The 19,724-nt window shown below is 39.9% G+C and overlaps 1 protein-coding gene across 1 annotated transcript in view; it reads right to left on the bottom strand.

Annotated features, from left to right (window-relative positions):
• AHR (aryl hydrocarbon receptor) overlaps positions 1–19,248 on the bottom strand; it is a 65,999-nt gene extending 46,751 nt beyond the window's left edge. The window contains exons 1-2 of the mRNA XM_066627002.1: positions 18,804–19,248; positions 4,194–4,381 (exon numbers count right to left, since the gene is read on the bottom strand). Coding sequence (XP_066483099.1) covers positions 4,194–4,381; positions 18,804–18,859 — 244 coding nt within the window. The 5' untranslated portion in view covers positions 18,860–19,248. The remainder of the gene's footprint in view (positions 1–4,193; positions 4,382–18,803) is intronic.
• Between the last annotated feature and the right edge of the window lie 476 nt (positions 19,249–19,724).

The following is a 19,724-nucleotide window of genomic DNA, read 5'->3' as shown; positions in this document are numbered from 1 at the left end:
GGTGGAAAGACAGTGCAATACTAGAATCCATTCTCTGTTAAAATATAGTGCACACATACTCCTGAAGCTGTTATAAAAGTACAATATGATGCCTAAGGTAAAATTTACTACTAACACGTGTCAATATCTTTTAAAAAGTCAGAAACATGTGCAGAACAGCAGCTTTTTAGGAAGATGACAATGAACTCTTGCTCAGCCGGTTTCTAAATTTGTGTTTCATATATAGTTCTAGTTTCTATCCCAGAAAATTTAATTGAATTTGGAAATTTGGGTTTATTTTCTGTATAAGTGGTCATTATGTTTCTGTATACTTAGTATTTTGCTTCAATCTGCTTTAGGCTCCAAAGTTCAGGAGAAAAAAAGAAGGGTAAAGAGCTATATGACTAACCTGCAAGAACTATGAAAACTATTTTAATCCTTAAATATACCCTCAAAACTATAAAAACCATGAAGAGTAACAAAACTAAAAACCAACTGTATTTTAATTTATATTAACAGTGCAATACCCAAGTATGCTGACTTAACATCATATGTGCTTTCCAAAATGTTATAGATACAGTCTACCCTAAGCCTCATTCATACGTTATCTTCAGCATTAGGAGGTAATGAGAGGTCAGAGACGAACATCTCCTCTCCCCATCAATGTTCTTCACAGTTGTATGCTCTGCTGTCCCAGGGGAGAGAATACCTACATAATTTGGAACTGCTTTGCCAGCTGCTATGTCAGATGCAACACCTCCTGGGCAGAGATAACTTAGGCACAATTATCCAGGCTCAGGTAACCCTGTAGGTTCAACTACTGCAATACACTGTGGATCTTTAAGGGTGGTGACAAAACTATAATGAGTGCAAAATACAGCTGTGAGCATACAGACATCAGAAAATAGGTAAATCTCTCATCAGTGCTCCAACACTGGCTCTTGATCATTTCCAACCACAAATCAAAATGGTAGTGCTCCCCTCTAAAGCCTTACATAGTTTACAATCTGGGTACCTGAACCCAGGTGCCTTACACAGGCCTTTTCAACAGGATGGCTTACTTACAGAACTCTCACACACTTATGTTTAGGGGCATGCTAGTGCCTTTTTTTTTTTTTTTGCACCAGACAGAAAATGCATTTTCCCAAACCTTTAACATTACAAATTTTTAACCTTCAATTATTAATATATTTTTGCTACTTTTGTTTCACTGTTTTTAATATACTTATTACATGGATTTGCTCTAATAATTGCTACTGAAAGATAGTATAAATATAGATTAAATAAAAATAAATGAAAGAACTATAATTTCTGATGCAAAATTATCTTATGAAGAGCACCTATATAACTTTGATAAACCCTTTCAGATTCCTACTTTAATCCTTTACGTGGAGTATTCTTGCCTTCACAGGTACAGAAAAGTTTTGAAACATTGAATAGGTAGCCTAAGATCCAAAAGAAAACCAAGATCAAAATATTTTTGTATACTGCAGCTTTCAGCACCTTTTTCAGATGCCTTACTCAGCTGATCACCTGTCTCAGTCATATAGCAGACAAAGGCAAAAGGAACAAGCAGCCATTTCAGTCACACGTTTTTTCCAGTGCATGAATATTAATCATGAATAGCTACTGAAACTGTAAAGCGGATTTTTTTTTTTTTAATTTTACATTCTGGGAAAAAAGATACAAGTACAGAGAAATGTGGAGGTGGGGAAGTTGAAAATAGATCAGAGAATCTATAATGTACTTTTATGTAAATCGGCTTAATTCAGTTGTTCCATAAAGACAGATGAACTATGATTAGCAATTCAACTGCTGAGCAAATACTACTTAAAATTTGTATTACACTCACAACTTTTCTCCAAGTCTCGTTTGAACAGTTTATAAAGTAGGTAGCTTCAATTTTCATACCCAAAAGATTTTGCTATTATAGAATGCAAGTCTTTTGTGCCCAACTAACTTCCCAATTACATTATTTGAACCTGGGAAACTGTGTTTTCTTTGGGAAAAAAAAATCTATTGTTAAAGCAAAAACTTGAGTTTCCTTTTAAATGTGATCATATGATTGCACGTTTATATTTTACTTTCCTCAGGAATTCACACACCCCTCATTTGTATCCTGTTATTCATTTAGCATTTCCCTTCACTTGAGCAAGCTGTTAATAAGAGACTACTGACTAAATCCACAAGCTCAAGTCACAAAATAAAAATCCCTTTTACATTTAGGACATATGTTAAGATTTCACACAATACATATGCTTTCCCCAGGACTTCACAAGCAAGAGAAATTCGGTCCTATAAGAACCTGATTAATTGTTAAAATTACCCTTCCTTTTCCCTTCTCCTGTTTACTATTCTATGCAACATCATCATTAGCTGACCAAAGAAGGAGAACAAGCAAAGGGGCAAGGTCATGGCCAGCACACACCTTAACTTCACTGAGAACAGCTGTCACTAAACTGGAATAAGTAGAAGCAGGACATGCTGGAAATGACTGTAGTCACATCTGCACAGGCTGGGAATGTGCCCAGAAGAGAGGAGAGCAGCCAGCAATGCATCATGCAGCCACAGCTTTGTTCTGATGCCTGAAGCTGGGAAAATCAGTTCACAGGCATTACAAAAGCAGGTTGCTTTTGACTGTCCATAGTAAGCACTGTAATCTTTATACTACAAGATATGCAAACTGCACATTAAGACTGCTAAGCATGGAATGTCACAAATATGCATCTCAGGAGACTTAGCAAAAAAAAGACTAAGCTAGGAAAACGTAAAGACTTAGAATTTCTCTAACTGTTCAGAGATTCTGAGTAAAACACTTAAATATCAACAAAATTCTTAATTTTTAATTTTTTGGCTGCAGACATTTTGCCTATCTGGAAAGCAAGACTAGAGAAGAAGCAGGCAGAGCTATGGTCTTCCCTTAAATATATGTACCCAGGCAACTCATCCTTGCCCAGCTTTCTCTCAGCTCAGGTTCCAGTCCCATGTTTATGATGGAAAAATACTCTGAAGATGCTGGCTAGAAGAAACAGCTGTTAAGGAGTAGAAACAGTGAGGAAAAACAAGTAGGGAATGGGGAAGAAAGGTGAAATCAGTCTCTTTCTGCCCACTGAAATTCACAAGGCAAGGCAGCCTAAAAGTGCTTTTAACTTTTAAAAGCAAAAGCACAGCAGCAATAGAAAGGATAGGGTAGCATGAAATAGTTCTGGACAGTTCCATACAAAACATTGAACACAAGACCTTCTAAGTCATCACATGACTTTAAGAGTATTAGACAGAAGCATCCTGTTTTTGTTGCCCAACAAAACACCCTTCAAGATCATCCACAGTCCAAGATATGTTCCAAACCAAAGGACAGTTAGATATCGACTTTGACTCCTATATTATGTACTTTCATTGGGGTACTACTTAAAACAGTTTTAAAGGGAGTCCATCAGCCATTGGAACATTCCAGAAAAATGTTTAATCATTTCCCTCCCACTTCGTGAGTCTTAACCTTTCTTTTCTAGTACTTCACCAAAATTTGTATGGTTGAATAAGTTTATGAAAATTGTTGCAAGCTCAACTGGGGGAACGGGGACGGACACGACACCACCTCGCTCTTATGTCTGAAAAAGTTGAGCATTCAGTTGTAATATTCCACACAATGATCTTGGTTGCCACATGACATCTTATCCACTGTGTCCTGCAATGGCAATAACAATAATGTGTGCGTCTGTCCATCTCTCCCTCACCCCCTCTTGGGAGGGGAATCGGGTTGGGAGGTAGTTCAGTTTCTTGTTAATAAGTGACAAAACTGAGAGTCTCACAGTCCATCTTCGGCTATGTTTCACATTACATGTTCAGTAACAGTCCAATTATGACAGATTCACACATATATCCATATCCAAATATTCGTTTCTAGCACTCAGACATTTATGGCTGTGTTTCATGTAGCACAAGCGGTCTCAGGAAGATTTTTGTACCAAAAACAAAAACATGAAATGGAAGTACTATAAAAACCAGCCAAGCTGAAATAAAATTCTGAAAACTCATTAGGAATATTCCTTCCAAAATTTAGATATTTCAAAAGATACAGAGTTATTTTAAAAATCCATTTTTATCATAAAATACCTACTTGATGTTTCAATACTACATCACCTTTTGCATGTGTATATATATATTTAAAAATTCATTTTAGAGTCAGTCAAGAAAAATGAACTCAAATTTCTTACCATCGAAGAAACTTTTGGCTCTCAGGTAACTAACGCTGAGCCTAAGCACAGACAGTTTATCCAACTTGGCAATAACATCCTGAGGGAATGGTAGAAGAGCAGCCAGGCGATCCAACTCTGCATTCAAACGGTCCCTATGCCGCTTTGATGGATTAGACTTGGCTCCTTCAGGAGGGGAAGGTTTCACTCTGCCAAAGGTTCAGAACATAATACAAGGTCACATATTAGGATACTTAGGCAGTTGAACATATTCTCATTAAAAAAAGCATTATTAAATAAATGCATTGATAAAAATAAATGCTGGCACAAAATTATCACACATTTCTTGAATCACTACTGTTAAAGCGATGCATCTCCCAAGCACATTTTACATAGTGTGGCCTTTATGTGGCCACATAAAGAGTTTTAATGTAAATCTCTTCCTTTCAAAAGGAAGGTATAAGAAAAGTAAGAAAAAGCTGAAGGCCTATTGTGATCTAGTTCCCCATCTCCTACATTCCACTCTGCCCAAAGATCTAACAATGTTTCAAAATGTTTCATATTAATAATATGAAAAATGAAAAGAGCAAAGAAAATATTGAACTGAAGCCCAGTCTACAAATATTGTTGCTGTTCAAGTGACTACTGGAAACTTAAATTACTGAGGTTACAAAGGCGATAAGCTGCTTTGGCACAAGTGGCTCCCTGGGCAATTCTTGCTAGATCAAAAAACTGCCCCATCCCTTTTACAGATTATAATTGCATGAATGAAGTCACCAAAGCTATGTGGAGAGCACATCAAAAAGTTTGTGAAATGGAGCAGCCTGTGTATAATTGTGTTGCAAAAGCCATCCACACAGCAAGGTGCATGTGTTAATTGGATCTTAGCCGCCCTGGGTCCCTTTGGGGAGAAGGGCAGGGTATAAATAAAGTTTATCATCATCATCATCTTAGGGTGCAAACAGATGAGACAGCAGGGTACTAGAGATTGAAATTCCATTTTTTAAAAAGAGGGGAAAAAAATCTCCATAAGGTGAATAGGATTTGGGGGGGGGGGAGGGAAGTGCTATTCAGATTATGAAAATGGTTAAACCACTTCTCCTATAGCGTCACAGTCATAATTCATGCTGGGGTCCAGCAGCTGCATTTGACCCTTAAAGAAAATTACAGGCAAGCAAATCATGGACCTCCCAATAGCTTATTTAGTGTGGCCTCCAGTTTAAAATCACTGAGATTAAGAAAGGATTCCCACTCTCCTCCGTGCTTGCACCACTCACACAGAGTCATAATTGACCATTCACTTAAGACCAGCAAAATAGCAGAAGCAAGCATCAACATTCAAGACAGCACATAGAAAAAGCTTAACTTGCAGCAAAGCTAGACTAGCGGTTCTTCCACAGCATTCTACTGATACAGTATTTGCAATGGAGTTAAATGTTAACATTTCCAGGTTGCAATTCTCTGCCACAGCATAATTTTTAAAAATGCAAACTTTATCATGCAAATGTAGTTCAAGACCACCTAACCACACAAAAATAAAATCAATTTAACAAGGCAACATCAAAATTAGTGCTTATTGACTTTATTTGCTACCCAAGAAATAGGTGAGCGGGGACCAGGTTTATGTACCACTTGCCTCACTTCTGACAGCAAGGGCACCTGAAGCAGGACCTTGAAGCATTATATAAGCATAAAGGCAGATGGTGCCTTAAAGGTCAACACCAGCACTGTGACAGCTTCTAGAAATATACTGGAAGCCAATGAAGTTCTTTAAGCACAGTTCAGGTGTCATGTGTTCACTACAGGAAATCTCAGTTCATAACCTGGCTACCGTATTCTAGATCAGCCATTCTCATGGGTGGCCATAAGCCCCCATGACACATTTGAAGAGGGCCACAATCTAAAAACCAAAAATAAATGCTTTTATGTTTCTCTATTTGTGTTGTATCCTTGGCTGACAGGGAGTCCCTGGGACCTGAGAAGAGCTCCTAAAGGGAGGCAAAAAAAGGTTGAGAATTGCTGTCCTACACCAAAGGCTTTGGAAAAATAGAACACAATGTGCATTTAATTACTGGACATATAAGGAGTCTCCTTGCCTGTTGGTTTATACAAGTGCTTAAACTCCTGCACAAAATCAAAATTTAAAAAAAATCATGATGAACTAGAGATAGAGAATATAAAATCAACATCAGCTTTCCAATGTTCAACATCTGCCTAAACAAAAAATGGAAGAAGCAAAAGGATGAGAGTGTAAAAGAGAGTGCAACAACCTGAATGCTGTCACAGAGAAGACCATCTCCCACATTCCCACCAAGTAGACACCAGATAAAGGCTGGACATACTACAAAGTCTCCCTAACTTATCTTAAAGGACAGATAGGATTATACAGGAGAACAAGATCCTTTAAGTATTAAAGTCAGATAGCGTTTACAGTTGTAAAGGTAAACAGTCTAATCTGAAAGTTACTAAGACATGTATAACACTGGCAGGTTTTTTGTTCTAAGTTTTCAGGAACCAGCTTGTGCAATAACCATAGCTTGGGGCCAGGCACCTGAATGATTGTCTGCTTCCCAAGTGATATCTGTCTCCTGAAATGTGCTTGGGGGAAGGCGCCTCTGTGTATAGTACTGCCACTAATCGAGGCTGGGTTGGTGGCAAGAAAGGGAGAACCTTTGCGATGGTGGCAGCACAACTTTGGAACTCCCTCCATAGAGTTAAAAACTGTTGCCTCCTTGGAGACCTTGTGACATGGCTAAAGACCTGTTTAAGTTGGCCTTCTCCCTTTAATGGTATTCCCCTTCCGTAATGGGCTGGTTTCCCATTTTTATTCTGCTCTTTTACATATGTTGCATTTTTATTATGTTTTTATTATATTTTACCTTTTGTATTTCATTTATTATATTGTGAGCTTGTGAGCTGCTCTTAGTTTAAGAGGGAAGGTGGCATATAAGTCTTATAAATAACCAACCAAAGTTGATGAAATGTGCTTCTCATCATGAATGCCATCTAAGCACCAAGAATTGAGCTTGGATCCAGTAGCACCCTGAAGCTGCAAACCTGATCCATAAGGGTGACTGCAGAACAGGCCAAATACCAATTCTGGAATCAGCACCTCCAGCTTGCTTGGTTATATTGAATTTCAGTTAGTTAAAACTCTTATCAAGTTCATTACTAACTCCAAGCACCTGTTCAGAGATCACTATCTCACTTAGATTAGACCAGGGGTGTCCAAACTTTTTGGAAGAACGGCCACATAATCTCTCTGACACTGTGTTGGGGGCCAGGAAAAAAGAATTAATTTACATTTAAAATTTGAATAAATTTACATGAATGAATATATTAGAGATAGAACTTATATGAATGAATGAAGATTTCACCTATAAAAGGCCTATAAAAGACTTTGTGCCAAGCAAGGCTGGACTTTCCTTTGCTGCTGCTTCACAGACGTGAAACAGCAAGCAGTTGAGGGCAATGGAGTCAGTGGAGTCAGTCAGCCCTCACAGTGAGAATAGTCGCATTGGGCCAGCGCAGGTTCCAGCAAGTCTCCAGAGGGCCAGAGGCTCACTGAAGACTAGGGCTCCCCGCGGGCCAGACTAAGGGTCTCCAAGGGTTGCAAATGGTCCCTGGGCCAGGGTTTGGGCACCCCTGGATTAGATGAAAAGCAGAAACATAACATTCTCCATCCTCAGAAGCTGCAGCAAATTTCAGGCTATGTACATTTATGAAAATATTTTAAAAACCACTCCCAGCCCACATTTCTGGGAGAATACATGAAAATTAGCTGCAAGATAAACTGAAAAAAGAAATGCAACAGTCTGGACAAGGTACAACACTGACATAATAAAGTTAGGACTACATATGGATCCTACCAACCACATTTTATTTTTCATCTAATCTCTCTTTAAATAGTCACATTTTAGACAAGGAACTCTGGCAATAATGTTAAGAGAGATCAGGTCTTATTTGCAATTCTTTGTTTATTATCAATAATTAATGGGGAAAAATCCACAACTGTTCCTTTTCATGAGTTAATAATTATCGACGTTGAAAAAAGTTAGGCATTCTGTATATAGCCTGATAGTAGAACTATCAGCACTCACTATACTTACTAAAATCTATGCACAATATCTGGAAGGTAAACATATTTATTCTGATATAAGCAGTAGAATTCAATATGTTTTATGACAAATACTTTGCCTTAACTTAGTATTCAGTCGGCCTGCCTCTTTTTTGTCACAGAAATTTGGTTTAACATTATGATCCTTACAATAATGACTCTTGAATAAGTTCCAGAGATTTGATTGGGATATATAGTATATGAAGACTTTCAGATAACAACCGGATTCTCATGTACCCACAAAACATTATTGCAAGAATATTCACAAATAGTGTCTTGTAGTAGTTAAGATCATTTGTACATGAGTGTAACTTGATAATTTCTAATAAAAACCGATTTGCACTGAATGACAGTAAAGACTTTTCACAGACATAGTCCCTTACCCTAGCTTACAGTGGTTTAACAAAACTGCCTTATGTTCTGTTTTTATCACACTACTCATTTTGGCAAAAGATGATAAACCACTATTTTTCTATTACAGGATCAGAGAAAATTAGATGTATACCAATTTCTACAAATGAACAAGGTGATGAAAATTGATTTTAAAAAAACATTTAAACAAAATATTTTATGCTTCTCTTAAAATATAGCTTGGTTACTTTAAATAAACGGAATTTATTTAAGCATGTTAAGCCCTAGAGTAAATCTCTAAACTTAATCAGTGCCATCTATGAGACAAAAGCTGGTTGGCAACCTGAGTTAAAAGAGGATTTGGTATATAAAAAACCAAGCTGCTCTTTTCTCAAATTCAAATTTTTACACTCCATAAATAGGCACTTCACTTATACTTCATGAAAATATTATTCTGCCCAATAACCATCAGACCCTGCTTCAACCCATCAATGGTCGTTTCATTTTTTTGTGTGAGGATGGGGCTCGCCATAGCAGACAGAAAGAGAAAGGGGCAGCACTTAACCCCATAAACTGTTGGACGTGACAAAGGGCGCAATCCTAACCCCTTATGTCAGTGCTTTCCAGCACTAACATAAGGGCAATGCAGCTCTGAGGCAAGGCAACAAACATTCCCTTACTTTGAGGAGGCCTCCGTGAGTGCCACCCAACTGTAGGATGCAGCACATGTCTCACTGGCACCGCTATGCCAGTGCTGGAAAGCACTGACATAAGGGGTTAGGATTGCGCTCAAAGACTCTACAAAGTAACATACATAGATCCTATTTTAAAGACACTCCCTTTATAAGTTAAAAATGCATGCAAAATATATACCGTGCAAAAAGAAATGCAAAGTCTGGAGGGAGCATTTAAGGTATTTCAGTTTAATACACTATGAGTTCTTTTTAGGTAAAATTTTCATCTATCATTTTTTTCCTGTGACATTAATATTCCTAGGAACTGCAGCTTTCTTCTTACACATAAACAAAATTGCCCACTAAGCACTGTTCTATAACGGAAGTCAGTAAATAGCAAGTTTATCTTAAAAACACTGTACGAAACACTCTATAGTATAAATCAGTGTTTCCCAAACTGTGTGTCAAGACCCACCAGTGGGTCCCGACCTGATTGTTGTTGGGTCCTGAACCTGCAAGTTCATAACTGACAAGGAAGATGTATCAAGTCCTATGGAAAGTGAAACTGAGCTGCACATGCATGTTTATTCACACATGAGGCAACCATGCCTTAGTCCACTTTGAAGTGGATTGCTTCATGCTGCGAGGAACACAACATCTCAAGAAATGTCCTGATGCAATGAGCGTAGGCCCCCAAAAACGTTCATGAAGGAAGTCTCAGACCCGACCTCCCAGATGACAAGGAAAATATATTGAGCCCTATGGAAAGTGACACAGAGCCATAAATGCATGTTTATTCAAGAGTAGGCAAATGCGACTTGGTTCTTATTGAAAGCCAGGCAAAGGGGAATGCAAGGCCACCAGAATGGTCCCTATGCATTGAACATGGATCTCAACAAATGCTCCAGAAGGCAGTTCCACACCACCACCATAGTAAAAAGGATAAAAACAGAGGCTTAAGCAGCAGGAAAGGTGAAACTTTTTTGGAGAGTGAAGTCTCGTAAAGCTGAATGGGTCCCACTAGAGTATCATTTTAAAAAATGGGTCCTGGTGCAAGAAAATTTGGGAACCACTGGTATAAATAATACTCTACTTGGTTGTTAAATTGACATGGTTTAATGGTCAGATTTGCATCACTGTTTAGGACATATATGAAGCAATAACAACGGGGAACAAAATCAATGACTTAAAACAGCCTTTTCTAGTTGATTTAAATCGCTCTGATTTAAATCACTCCACCCTCCAAACAGGTCACTATCTTAGAGCTACTCGAAGACAAGCCATTAAAAGATGTAATATGAAGGACTAAAACTGGATTGCTCAATTTATACATGAAAGCCGGAAACAGTTATAAATGATAGCCAGAAAAATGCTTAAAGTACAGAAGTAACAGAGAAAAATAAGGAAGAGTGACTAACTGCAGAAACCTTATTCTTAAGAATTAACTGAAACTGACTAACTTCTCATTCATGTTTCCAGAGAGCTACCTGGCAAGTAACCCACAAGCACTTGAAATTTAAACCTGAAAACTTTCTTTCTGTGCTTATGAATTTAAAAACTTGCTTGTAAATATCACACCCATTTTATCTGTTGCAGAACAACATTTCAATTAAAATTTTCAAGTCATTCAGCAGCAGTAATTATGTTTAATACAGGCTGCAAGCAGTTAGTTTCTCTCTTCCATTTTATCCAGAGTCTGAATTCTAAGTGAATAATAATTCTGTTGTAGCTAAAGAAAATTAGGCATGAAAAAGGCCCAGTCCTATCTTACTTTCCAGTACTGAGGCAGATATGCCAGGACAGCATGAGCTGCATCTGGGGGGGAGGGGGGGGGGAAGATGGGCAGTCATGGAGACCTCCTCAATCTAAGGCAGCCATTTTCAACCACTGTGCCGTGGCACACTGGTGTGCCGCGAGTGGTCCACAGGTGTGCCATAGGAATTTGGGGGAAGGTCATTTATTAATAGGGCCAATGGGAGATGCGAGCCCCACTGGCAGCATGGTGTGCCTTGTCAGTTGTCAAAAACCTGGTGCTGTGCCCAGACCATTTTAGTGCCTTGTCAGTGTGCCCTGAGATGAAAAGGTTGAAAATCACTGAGCTAAGGGAACATTTGTTCCCTAACCTTGGGTTTGCACTGTGGCTGCATCAGTGCTGGAAAGTAAGATAGAATTGGCCCCTCAGTCTCTTAAAAATTAATATAAGTCACAACTAACCTGTTCTATTGATTAAAATGGTGTTAAGACGTAGGGGAGAAGAAAGAAGAGGTGGCAAGTTGGTGACAAAAAATGATAAACAGAAGAGAGACTGGATGCTCTGCAGTCTAAAAAAAGTATTTTCAAAACCAAATTAGAAGGTTAACTGTAATATAACCTGTACCAACTATCTGGTTGAAGAGAAATATTGCAAAGGCCATGATTATGAGCTACAAGTTTCTCAGGACTAATCTCAGCAATACATCTATTCTATAAGGCTCCTAGCTATCTCATTACACCTATCATACTATCACATCTTTTAAAGTAAATGTTGTAAGAGTTTATACTTGCTCAGATAAAATTAGATTTAAATAACATTCCACTGAGGTAGTTCATACATGAAATAACCACCAACATATAAACATCTCACTCAATCCAAGATTACTCGTTAAATTTTTAAAAATTAAATTTAAAAGCTTTCCACAGCTTAATTGTTCAAATTCTATGAGCAGTTTATGATAGCACTTTGCCTTGTACAGTAATATATCACAGTATTTTTTTATTTCCCCAAAATTAGCCACACCTTTTATCATAAGTAGAAGGCATCACTGAATAAGCAAGCTCTGGTTTGTAAGGAGTTATTGCCACAAACTATAGGAAGAATATTTGTTATATTAAGTTTTATTCCAATCTGCAATACCACATTTCAGTATTTGCGGGAGTAGGAGAACTTACATATCTGAAAATAACTTCAAGCATTCTGTGCATTTAAGGCACAGGATTTTACATATTAAAGTGGGAAAGCTTTTTTTTGGTGTAAAAGTGAACTGAATGTCACATTAAGCTAGTGGCATTGGGTAAAAAATAGTACTTTTAGTTCAGTCAGGAAGGTTTTATGAAGTCTTTATTTCATTCAGCCCATTCCTTAGACATCATAATCCGTTCTTACCAATTCAGAAGCTTCTGAAAATATTCCTACGTGTACTGAACTATGTTTTAGGGCCCAATTAGTTCATTTTTCAAAAGGCCCCAAAAGATTTAATAAAAAAGAAAACAGGTGAATAGTTTTAAATGTCAAACATAGCTGATCAATGAAAGAAATGGAGGTGCCCATTTTCACCCATAATACCCATTACAATGTGTATGTACACGCCTCGCAAGACGAATGCCTCGAGCAACGAATGCCTCGCGCAACGAAAAACTTGCAAGACGAAAGCGTTTTGTGATTTTTTTGGTGACTTGCAAGACGAATTTTTCTATGGCCGTGCTTCGCAAGACGAATTTTTTTGCATTTTTGTTTTGTTTTGGTTTGTTTTAAATCGTGCTTCGCAAGATGAAATTTTCACAATACGAAACAACTCGCGGAACAAATTAATTTAGTCTTGCAAGGCATCACTGTATATTAAAATGTGTATATACATTACATCTTTAGATGTACTGAACACATGGATTTAAGATATTTAGATAGAAGTTTCAAGATTTAAGCATTTGCCTACCTGATTAAATTTATCGACACAAAGCAGTCATGAACAAGTCAAATTTAAAGTAAATCTTTTAAACTTTCTGTTCAAGTGAAAATGGCCAACACAGTCTCGATAGCACACATATTAAGAATTAGTTTATAGTTTCAAAAAGAAAGCCTCATTAAGTATCTCTTTGTTGCCATGGAATGATGTCTAAAAATAATTGTGATCCTAAGTATACTTATGAACACAAACAATGCAGTAAGAAAGAACCACAACACTTTCAATTCTTGAAAAGAAAGAAAAGGTGCCAAAAATGACAGCATGAGAGAGAAAAACAAAAAACAAGTTAGGACAGGAATCTCAGAGCCATCTTGCCCCGAGGTTCATCAAGTCAGAGAAGAGGAAACAAAAAAAGCGCTGTCTGTTCTTTACAGATTCTAATGAACAAGCCAATCATATGATCCAAGCATCTCATCCAACAAGCTATTACAAAACCCACAGCCAGTGGCTTTCCACCAAGCAGTTTCAAGCCAGTGGGACTACCGCACAACTTACAGTTTCCAGCAAAGCACTGGAGGGGGCAGAAAATGATCACATTTGTGCCTTAAATGACATTAGGCCAGTCTGAGCTGTGGAGGCTAGCATACTGGCTTTAGATAAGACAAAGCTAAGGAGACTATTAAATACTTTGCCTCTTTTCCTAAGCACAGGATGATGCAGTATTTGCAGGGGTATAGTCAGGGTCTGTACCCCTCTGAAGGGACCATACTTATGCTATACAAGAAAACTGTGTAAAGTCTTGGACTTGTAGAAGCCAGGTCCAAAGGAAAGCTACCTGGCAACCAAGTTTTAGTTCATATAGCTAGGGGGGAAAACTACAAACTACGTAAAAATAAGGGGTTTCCCCAGGCCCTACCTAAATAAGAAAATCAATATTCATGAAGGAATGAAGCATACACATACAGTACTGATTTCAATTAGGGTACTATAGTATTTCCTAGCACACACACATGCAGTACTTCCTTTGAGAAACTAGCCTCACACTTTTAGAATTGTGCTGTAAGTAGGAACACAAAAGAAGGATGCACTGACCGTGTCAACTATATTTCCCCATTCTTATTCTTACAATAGGGGTGAAAAAAATCAAGAGAAAATAATGGTTTATTCATTATTTCCTGGCTCCAGAATCAAAAACATGTTTACTTGGAAGAAAATCCATTTATAATAGAAGTTACTTCCAGATAAGTGTCTTAGGATTTTACCCTACACTCACTCTATACATCTTTATGGAAAAAATATGTCCAACATAGTTCAGTGGGGCTTAAGTTCAAGTAAGTGTTTATAGAACTGCAAGGCTAAAGAATCTGCTAAACAGTGTACTGTACACACCCAAGCTTACTTACAGAATTGATTGCCTGCAAACATCCAAGATATTAGCTTAACTGCAACAGTGATATTCTTTAATCCATGAGTCTCTATATACTTATTAGCAATTCTTTATGCTAGGTCATCATCGCCCTTTGACATGTCTTCATAATAAACCTCTACCTGCAGAACTTTCTGTTATCTCTTCCACTGAAGAGGTAAGCCGGTAATATTAATTTTAGATTCCATTAAAGAGGCCAAAAGCTCCAAAAAAATATCTGAAAGGTTTATTTACAGAGGAATAAAACTATTAATTATGAAAAATTCAAATACATTTTTCTTCTGTGGAAGATGAAAGATTATCAAAAGTAAAAGAGACCATTTTTCTTTTTTAAAATAGCTATATTTAAGAAGTGTTTTATCTAAAAAATACCAACAACATGGGCTTTAAAACATTTTTCAGCAACCCTGAAAAATATCTACATTTCAGGTGGCTCTAGCATCTCTTTTAGTGTATTTATGATTTGTATATCAAGTTAATGGTTAGGTACCACAGTACAGAAAAAAATTCTTTGTTAAGTAAAACACACTGTACTACAAACAGATAAGTTGTGGTGTCCTTTCTTCAAAGTCAGAGAAAACGCATTTTGAGATCTGAAGCCTATGATCATTTCAGATGATCATAGGGTCAATTAGTTTGACCCATTCAGCATTTACTCTTCATTTCAAGATAGTCTACTTGTTCGGTATATGGCAAACAAACCCTGTTTAACATGAAGTTTCAGAGAAGTCAAGGAAGTGCAAACACGTTTTCATGGATTTTACACTCCCTATACGAAAAACTGAAGTATACTAGTAGTTGCATTTCAAAACACTTAAGTCATTTCAGATCTTTTACAGAGTGGTGTTTTTTGTGTTCCCCCTCCCTCACCCCCCCCCAAGGGAAAAGGGGAACTCTCAATACCTAGCCCGAGACTACCTTATACATGCTAGGAATATTTTCTATAAGGTAATGCTTTTAAAACCTGATTGAAAACCAGCAATCCACTTCTGTTTACAAGACAAACTACAGCAAGTTACTTAACAGTGATTGTTGCATAACCAACTACTATCACCTCTAAAGTAAACTTTGGGAGTATGGCTATTCTTTTATGGGTGTGTGCTGCTCCCTGACAAAACCCAGAAATCAGGACATAAATACACCTCCTAAAGCTGCTTGATAAGCACAGACAAATTTTGCATAACAATGTCAAAAACAGACAACACACTTATCAAAAAAGTGAGCAATTATTTTTAAGTCAGCAGAAGCAAACAGGATAAACATTCCATACTTTCATATCCAGAGGAAAAATAAACTATGAAAGAAAAAAAATCCTACATGTCAAGGCTAACACCGCCACTTTGAGAGCAATTCTAAATTTGCTAGGAATTATTCAATTCAATATATACCAATTGTTCCAATGGATTTGTTGCTCTATTTGTAGGCTCTCAATTTTAATAGCAATACCTGCAATAACAAGAAACTAAGAAAGAACTGTGCACAAGTGCATAGGTGCTTGAAACTTTGAAATTGCCAACACAGCAAAGACCCAAAAACATTCCATTTAATCTCTCTCAAAATCCTTTGGGAAATACTACCAAGCCCAGCACAGTTACTTTGTGTTAACTAATAAATATTTCATCAACAATGCTACTTGAACAGTAAACACAGATTAGTGAAAAGCAGTACTCATAAATTCTACAATTTCTACAAAACCTGTTAAAAATTAACCTCTGTTTCAAACTCAAACTCAAACAGACCTTTATTGGCATATAATACAGATACAATAACAACAGCAGCAGCAGCAGATATGGACCTAAGGTAATTAATATTAATAGAAAGGCTATATGATGAACAAGGAGGTTCAAAATATCTATTTAAACCAAAAGACTTCAGAGTATGCTTTCATATGTGAAAATTTTCAGTTAAAATAATTTACAGCGCAATCCTATGCATCTCTACTCAAAAGAAGCACCACTGTATTCAATGAGGCTTACTCCCAGGTAAGTGTATATAGGATTGCAGACTCAGTCACATTAAGCAAATTTTACCCAAATGCAAGTATTTCTAGAATCAGAATTCAGATTTTCATAACATGAATTCCTAGTCAATCTTTGTTGGCATGGAAATCCCTGTACGCTGACAATGTTTTGTTCAAAGTCTATGTTTAAGCCTTGTTGGACTGTTAAAAGCTTTAAGACTGCAACAGCCTTACAAATCTAGTTCTCTAGCTTTATTTATTTTCATCTACATCATAATTCTGATTCCAATCCACACCACCCAGGAAATGCAAAATCCCTTAAAGATTTTGTAGTGTACTGTGTTTAGGCCTCAACTGCTTTGTGTGGGGGTGGGGTGTAGGGCTAAGAGACAATTACGCGTACAACAGTGCACAGGATGACATCAATGAAACCAGGTCTTCAGATACTTTGATGCAGAGAGCATGTTAACCTTCAAGCCAGGGACAACCCCACTGCAGTGGCAGAAGCATGGCCAGCACAATGTGGCTTTCCATGTGCACACACAGACCAATACCTGTTAGACAACACAAGCCTGGGCCCAAGGCCAATATGTCAGAAGCTATGTCAATTGCCATAGACTTTCAATCATAATTACAAAATCATTTTGCATACTCTGTCAAGGAACTATCACCTCAAATGCCTACCACTCTTGGTCAGCTAACCCACGCACACTAAATTAAAGGCTGAAGCCATTTTCCTTCATCCCTTCCCACCCCTTGTTCTGACTTTAATTCAGCCACTTGCATTCAAATGGGTCATCCAAGCCTGGTTAAAAACAGGGTTCTGAACCAGTGTTTAATACACACCAAGCCTCAACCAAAGAAGCTATTTTCAATACAGGTGAGATCTGTCCAGGCAACAACATTGCATAACAAAAAAGAGGTCTCTGTGCATGCCCAGTGTTTTTACCTTACCATGCAGGAGCCACTCTCTCACCACAAATGTAGGACTAAGGAGCAGTTTCCAGAGAAAATGAAAACCCTTAAGTCAGAAGGGATGATTCTAGGATCTCTGATTTTAAATAATCTCTCTCTCTCTCTCTCTCTCTCTCTCTCTCTCTCTCTCTCTCTCTGTGCTCCAACCAAGTCTTAAAAATAGAAACTCAGCTCAAAAATAGAGTCGTCCCCCCACCCTTACAAATTATTTACAAACATCTAGAAGCGCTTGTAAGGAGTCGCAAAAGGGAGGGGCGACACAGATTGCAAGAGCAGCAACTCAGGCCACCACCAAGAGCCTTCGCACATGCATCAAGATTTTTTTTTTAAAAGATGACAAGTGGGGATGGACACCCAACAAGCCGTCAAGAAAACCTCTGGTCTGTGAACTGCCCAAAAGTCCCAACAGAGAGTTTAAAGGGTTGGGGAGGGGGAAAGAGAAGCAAATGTATCAAAATAATTTTTAAAAATCTACAGTGCTGGTACTCTGGAAGCTTGGAGAGGAGCATCACAGGGTCCAATCCTATCCAATTTTCCAGCACCACTGCAGCCCTGCCAATGGGGCATGCACTGCATCCTGCACTTCAGGAACAACCACAGACCTCCTCAAATAAGGGAATGTTTGTTCCTTTACTGGGGGCTACATCAGCACTGGAAAGTTGGACAGGATCAGGTCTACAGTCAGCAGCACATGAGGTTGTGGAAGGGGGGTAATATAAGGAGGAAAGAGAGGTTTCCAGTGTGTGTACACTCCACACCTTAGCGAGGAAATAACAACAACAAACAGATAAAAATCATGCATTCAGGTCCTTGGGAAGGACTCCATGGCTGGATAAAACAAACCAGACAATAACACCTATCTGACTGTGCAAAAATTTTATCCTCATCATCATAATAAAGCCCAAACCCAACACTTTGACAGCCCAATCCTCTGCACGTCTATTCAGAAGTAAATCCCATTGTAATCAGTGGGGCTTACTCCCGCCAGGAAAGGGTAGATAGGATTGCAGTCTGAGAGCCCAATCCTCTGTATATCTACTCAGTAGTAAGTTCCATTACAGCCAATGTGACTTACTCCCAAGTAAGTGTTGCTAGGATGACAGCCTTAGAGCCCAATCCTAAACATGCCTATTCATTAGTAAGACCCATTGTGGTCAATGGGGAAAGTGTGGATAGGATTGCACCCTGAGAGCCCAGTCCTCTGCATGCCTAATCAGAAGTAAGTCCCACTGCAGTCAATGGGGCTTACTCCCAGGTAAATGTGGATAGGACTGCAGCCTGATGGCCCAATCCTCTGCCTGCTTACTCACAAGTAAGTCCCACTGCAGTCAATGGGGCTTACTCCCAGGTAAGTGTGGTAGCCCTAGAACCAAGCCTCTTCACGCCTACTCAGAAGTAAGACGCCCTGCAGTCAGCGGGGCTTACTCCCAGGTAAGTGTGGCCAGGCCCCCCCACAGGCCCCCACTCACATCTTCTGCACGGGCTTCCGCCGCTTGCGGCTGGCGTAGGTGACACTGGGGTTCATCCTGCCGCGCGGCGCGGTGCGGCGCGGCTCCAGCCCCTCTCCGCAGCAGCAGTACCCGCGACGCGTCCCCTTCCACTGCGGGGGTGGAGGTCGGCGGCTGAGAAGGGGCCGAGGCAGGTCGCGGCGGCTCCGCCCGCAGCAGCTTCCCGGCCCTGCTGCTGCTCCTCCTCCTCGGACTCCCTGGAGAGGCGGCGGGGGGAGCCAGGTGCCCGGCGCCGGCGACACCCACGCGCCGCCCGCCCGTCCTCCTCCTGCCCGGCCGGCCGGCCGGCCGACAGGTGCGGAGGCGGCTACCAGGCAGCTGCGTCGCCCGCCTCCGCCTCTCCCTCGCGGACTCTGAGGCGGCCGGACCGGCGCGGAGCCTCCCTCGCCTCGGCCAGTGCAGCGCCGCTGTCTCAAGCCGCGCTCGCTCCCTCCTGCGCTCGCTCGCGCCGCGTCACCCGCAGCTCCCCCGGGGCCCGCCCCGCCGCCCTCGCCGCCGACTGAGGAGCCCCCGTGGGGCGAAGGCGGGGCGGGCGGCGTCACAGGGGCGGCGCGCCGCCATGTTGGGAAGGTCGGGCGGAGCAGACGGCCCGCAGGCTGGGCTGAGGGGGGAGAGTCGGCGCGGGGGGGGGCAGCCCCCAGGAGACTGGCGCTGCCCGACCTTCCCTCTCAGCTCCGCAGCTGCGAGCGCCACCAGACCGCAGCGCGTCAGCCCTGGCAGATGACAATAGACTGGGGCTGCCCTCCTGTCCACATTTGCCTGGAAGTAAGACCCCGGACTACAGTGGGCCTTACTTCTGAGTAGGCACAGGCTCTGGGGCTCCCATCTTGTCCACACTTAAGAACATAAGAACAGCCCCACTGGATCAGGCCATAGGCCCAT

Source organism: Tiliqua scincoides, chromosome 5, assembly GCF_035046505.1.
Source record: "Tiliqua scincoides isolate rTilSci1 chromosome 5, rTilSci1.hap2, whole genome shotgun sequence".
NCBI lineage: Eukaryota > Metazoa > Chordata > Lepidosauria > Squamata > Scincidae > Tiliqua > Tiliqua scincoides.
Note: the sequence above shows the minus strand (reverse complement) of the source record. Positions and strands in the feature narration are given on the sequence as shown.